The sequence below is a fragment of the Amblyomma americanum genome, chromosome 2, assembly GCF_052857255.1.
Source record: "Amblyomma americanum isolate KBUSLIRL-KWMA chromosome 2, ASM5285725v1, whole genome shotgun sequence".
In the NCBI taxonomy this organism is placed as follows: Eukaryota; Metazoa; Arthropoda; class Arachnida; order Ixodida; family Ixodidae; genus Amblyomma; species Amblyomma americanum.
The window spans coordinates 148,113,936-148,118,272 of NC_135498.1; the positions used below are offsets into that span (position 1 = coordinate 148,113,936).

General features: G+C 47.1%; 1 protein-coding gene across 1 annotated transcript in view; it reads right to left on the reverse strand.

Annotated features, from left to right (window-relative positions):
• LOC144121889 (lysosomal aspartic protease-like) overlaps nucleotides 1–3,530 on the reverse strand; it is a 22,472-nt gene extending 18,942 nt beyond the window's left edge. The window contains exon 1 of the mRNA XM_077655312.1: nucleotides 3,373–3,530. Within this exon, the coding sequence (XP_077511438.1) occupies nucleotides 3,373–3,440 (68 nt within the window). The 5' untranslated portion in view covers nucleotides 3,441–3,530. The remainder of the gene's footprint in view (nucleotides 1–3,372) is intronic.
• Between the last annotated feature and the right edge of the window lie 807 nt (nucleotides 3,531–4,337).

Consider the following 4,337-nt stretch of genomic DNA (forward strand, 5'->3'; position numbering starts at 1 on the left):
TTCCCGATGTGTGCTTTTAGAATATGCGGACTATGATGTAAGGAGTGGAACCTGGCAAGCGATATTTTTTCGCTGGATATGATATGAATGGAAACACTTGTCAACAGACAAGCGGTGATAGAACGAATGAGGAGAGATGTTTCGAAATGCGACGCTTGACACCCAGAGCTATTCACACTGTTCTTATGCGGTTGTTTCTCCGGTGACCGACTGCGATCACGTGGGGAAGAAATCGCAAGGTGCTTCTATAATAATGAGCGTGTACATCGATGCTAATTATTCTTTTATTTTGGGCTGAGCTGAGGGTAATTCAATGATTCTGCATGTGGTCAGGTTACTGCAGCAGTTGAAGTTGTCAGTATACCTACAAACAAAGTACACGGGGTGCAGAATTAGCACTCCGGAATTGTTTCAGATTGCGATGGAAATCAGGGAACAAATGGCACGTCGTGGCCTTGTTTGCGCTAACGCCGACTTGCCAGCAGGTCGTCTCTCAATTGTGGCCCAATGGTCACTAGCAACAAACCGTTTCTCCTCTCGTAGTCAGTCTTCGCTTTCGATTTACCGCGAACAAAGTCAGTTATTGAGAGGACACTTTGCCGACAAGGGTCGGAGATTAAATAACTACTTAAGTGTTCTTGCTGGCTGGTTGGTTCATTTTCAGTAAAAAGTAGGACTCCGTGAATAAGACAGGACAGGACAGAGTGAAACGAAAGCGACCCCACCCTACTGTCGTAAGCCCATGTCGTCTTCGTTTCAATGTCTCCTCTCCTGTCTTGTTCACGCAGTCTGACGTTTTATAGTAATTAAATGCCAGGCGCTATCAGACTGGAAGTCAAAAGCTTTACAGAAGGCATTGCAAGTACACCGCTTTTCAACAGGCGTTTTGTGTGCTAGCACTGGTCACCTGAAAAAAATACCTATAAGCCGCCGATTAAATGCTGCCACTAAATTTTTCAAGGCAGGGAAACTTGTTGAAAGGGTACTGCGCCTCTCAGCGCCCACGAGTTCATTTGCACGGAAGCTCAAACAGTGACTTAGCAGGGCAGAGTTGTAGGCAGATGATAAGACATTATAGTTAGTACATAGTATAGTAAGTATTCTTTTCTTCCCCCCCCCCCCTCCCCCTTTTTTTTTTGATAAAGCCTCTTCGTGTAGCCCTGCAAAATATTGGCTACTCTGCAAAATAAGTGGCCTGCTTGGATTTATTATCCAGCTGTTCTGGGCACATCTCTTTCGAGAAGGCACGCAAAGACCGCAGAGAACGAATTACGCAGTTACATAATTAGGGAGGGTGCTTGTCCCGCGACGAGCCGTGCGGCCCTCAGTTGAAAGACAGGCGAGTGGAGGGAGCCACAAGAAAATATGCTGTTATTTCTCACAATAGTGCATTATGCGATCATTCAGTTGTACACTCATTGACTTCGGCAAGGTAACGAATAAGCAAACGCGATGTTGTTTCAAGTCCACCGCGAAGGGCATTAGAAAAAGTTTCAAAATTCGCGTATTTGTATGCGTTACACCCACACTGGGTTACTTATGCGGCCACATGATGTTTCTTAACGTCTAACGAAAGCTAAACAAAACGCGGACGTTTCCTTCTGCATCGATCGAAGAGCAGCATAGTTGTATAGTGCGGCTGTAAGTGGAGCCCCTGCAGCAGGTACCCTCGAAGTATAGTCGCGGTATTTCCCCCAAACGCGAAAGTTGAACGTCTGCTCGCTCCTTGCACTGAAAGTAGCGTAAGCAGTATGCTAGTTTCAATTCAAAATTTCAGCCATAAGTTGCTAACGTTACCGCACGCTTTTGTACTGTTTTTTCGAAACATGGATAAATAAGTTTGCGAACGTAAGGTTAACTGTGCAATCCATTTGCATGGCTCGTTTTCAAGTTTTCAGCTCGGCATGCATCCGCCGCAAGCGACAAATTTTAATACTGCTCAGCCCTTTCTCTGTCCGTCCGCAAATGTCCCCCTCCCCCATTGTTTCTCACGCAGTTTTATGCCGATGATGTGCACCCAGCCGACAGAGTTGAGTCGGCCATTCATGCTAGACACAACGTTCACTTCGATTCCGAAGAGAGCATGTTTCAGAAAAGAGCCCGCACTCCTTATCCACAAGCTAAAGGGGAAATAAAAAACTTGGGACAATGACGCTTGCCAAGTGACCAACGAATCAAAGATGAGTCTCTGAGAGAGAGAGAGAGAGACATGTTTTTGGGGTCGGCTATAAAAGTCCAGTTTACAAATAAAAGCAGAAAAGAGCATGTGTTGATTCTTAGGTTTCGAACATCTTCCGGAGCACGTATTATCAGCAACGAATGAAACTCGAACAAGGAAACTGAGGCGGCAGCACAAAAACATCAGAATATTAGCTCCTGTAAGCAAATAAAGCGAGGCTGGTTAACACTTATGAAGAATAGTATTCGCGCCTTTGAAGTGAAATTGCGCACCGCTAAGACTGAGCTTCTGGCAAAGACCTTCTTTTGCTGTTCGTGCCTCAGTTGTTTTATGATCTATAGCGCAGCAACAAAACTAGCCCGAACCATCACCTTGTTCAATTTTTTTGTTCGCGTTTCATTCTTTGCTGATAGTATGCTCCACCGTGGCTCAGAATATACCGACGGCCACGCGTTCTCATTACGGCGACAGTGAATGCTTCACGTGTAAGAACGCCACGTTTTCACTCAGGTGCATTTCTGTGCGCATAACACGAGTGAGAGATAACCGATGCTCCCTTATTGTAGCAGAGTTGATTCGTACCAAGCAGGGGGCGGCAGAGAAGCAGATGTGCAGGTCAGATGCGAATGTTTGCGGGAATAAAGTGGCCGCTCAAGGCCGCAGGAAAGGATTAAGGGCAGGGCTTTGTCTCGCAGAGGACGTCGCTGATTACGATGATGGTGATAATTTTTAATTTGTTATGATTTACAATGTATTCTATAAATGTAACAAGTAGATCATATCTTGGAAGATACAAAGGGGGAGCCTGAAGACTGCCAGAGTAATTAGCGGTTTTTAAGACGGAACTGAGGTTAAGGGCGTATTAAGATGTTTCAACAGTATGTTGATATATGTAACTATTCTCTCATGCAAGATATTCAGGAAAAAAGTCTACGAACGCCGTTCTCATATGATGCGCAAGGCAGTAAGTACCCGAAGCGATGCACCACTGCATCGAACGGCATTACGCCAGAAGTGTCGTGTGTCAACCCAGCTGCAATGCGCCGCCCTGGCGCGCTAATAGGCGAGAGCCTTGAATCTCTGCAGCTAAGGAATTCCTTTTCACGCGCTGCTCCCTTTGGAGATTTCAAAAGGGAAAAGGAAGCAACAGTGTAGAGCAGAGAAGGTTCCCGACCAAACAAAAAGCGGCTCACCTCAGCAGAGCTGAAGCGGCTCCGAGGAGCACCAGCAGGACGGCCAACGCGGGTAGTCTGCTCGCCATGTCGTCCAGGCGTCGCCAGGAACCGGAGCGGGGAGCCGTGCAGAACGGAGAGATCGAATGCTCCGTCGGGGCTTTAAGTTAGCCCGCTTTCGATAAGCTCACCACGTGAGCGCAATCGTCGCTAATCAACCAGTCGCCCATGCGCCACGTCTGGCTAGCGGGACGGAGTCCGCGGTCGAGCACCTGACCGGTACGCGTCTCTATCATGGCACTCGAACAGATACGGAGGAATCGGCGAAAGCTTCGGCACTCGTCAAATACGGGACGAGATACGATTCAGAGCTGGGAGTGTTGATTTGAAGATGTGGCTCCTGTGCACGAGACGTGTCAGTTTGTCGACGGACTCCTTTACTTTGGCTCTAATTCAGGAATGCATGGTTCGTGTGCCGACCTGAGCTGGGCGCATGTGTAACTTTTCTGAATTGTTTTTGATATTCTGCGGTAGAAATGAATACACCTATGGCCTATTATTCGCGAGCCACTTACGCGAGCCACTTACCAATCTTGCCCGCCTCAGGGAAATGTGCTGGTGGGCGTGTCGATCGGCCATCGAATGCGGCCGGGTCGGGCAACTCTAGCCTGTAGCTCTGTTTTCTTCTACACGTCCTTGCAGCCACTTGTCGGTCACATTTATGCAGTATAAACCTCTTCTCAGTGACTACATGGGAAAGTTTTGACAGACAGAGAGGCAGAGAAACGTTCAGAGTTTCTTTCAAAAACCCAAACCTAGCTTCGAAAAGTAAAGCGCTGCTTTCAAAATCATTCGATAATATTTATCGTTTCATTACATTTTCAGTCATCATTGGAACTCGTACGTTGGTTAGTCGTGTCTTTTCTTGGAACCTACAAACACTACTGAATATTTCCTGAACCTCGTAGTACTGGCGGCATGGGGCT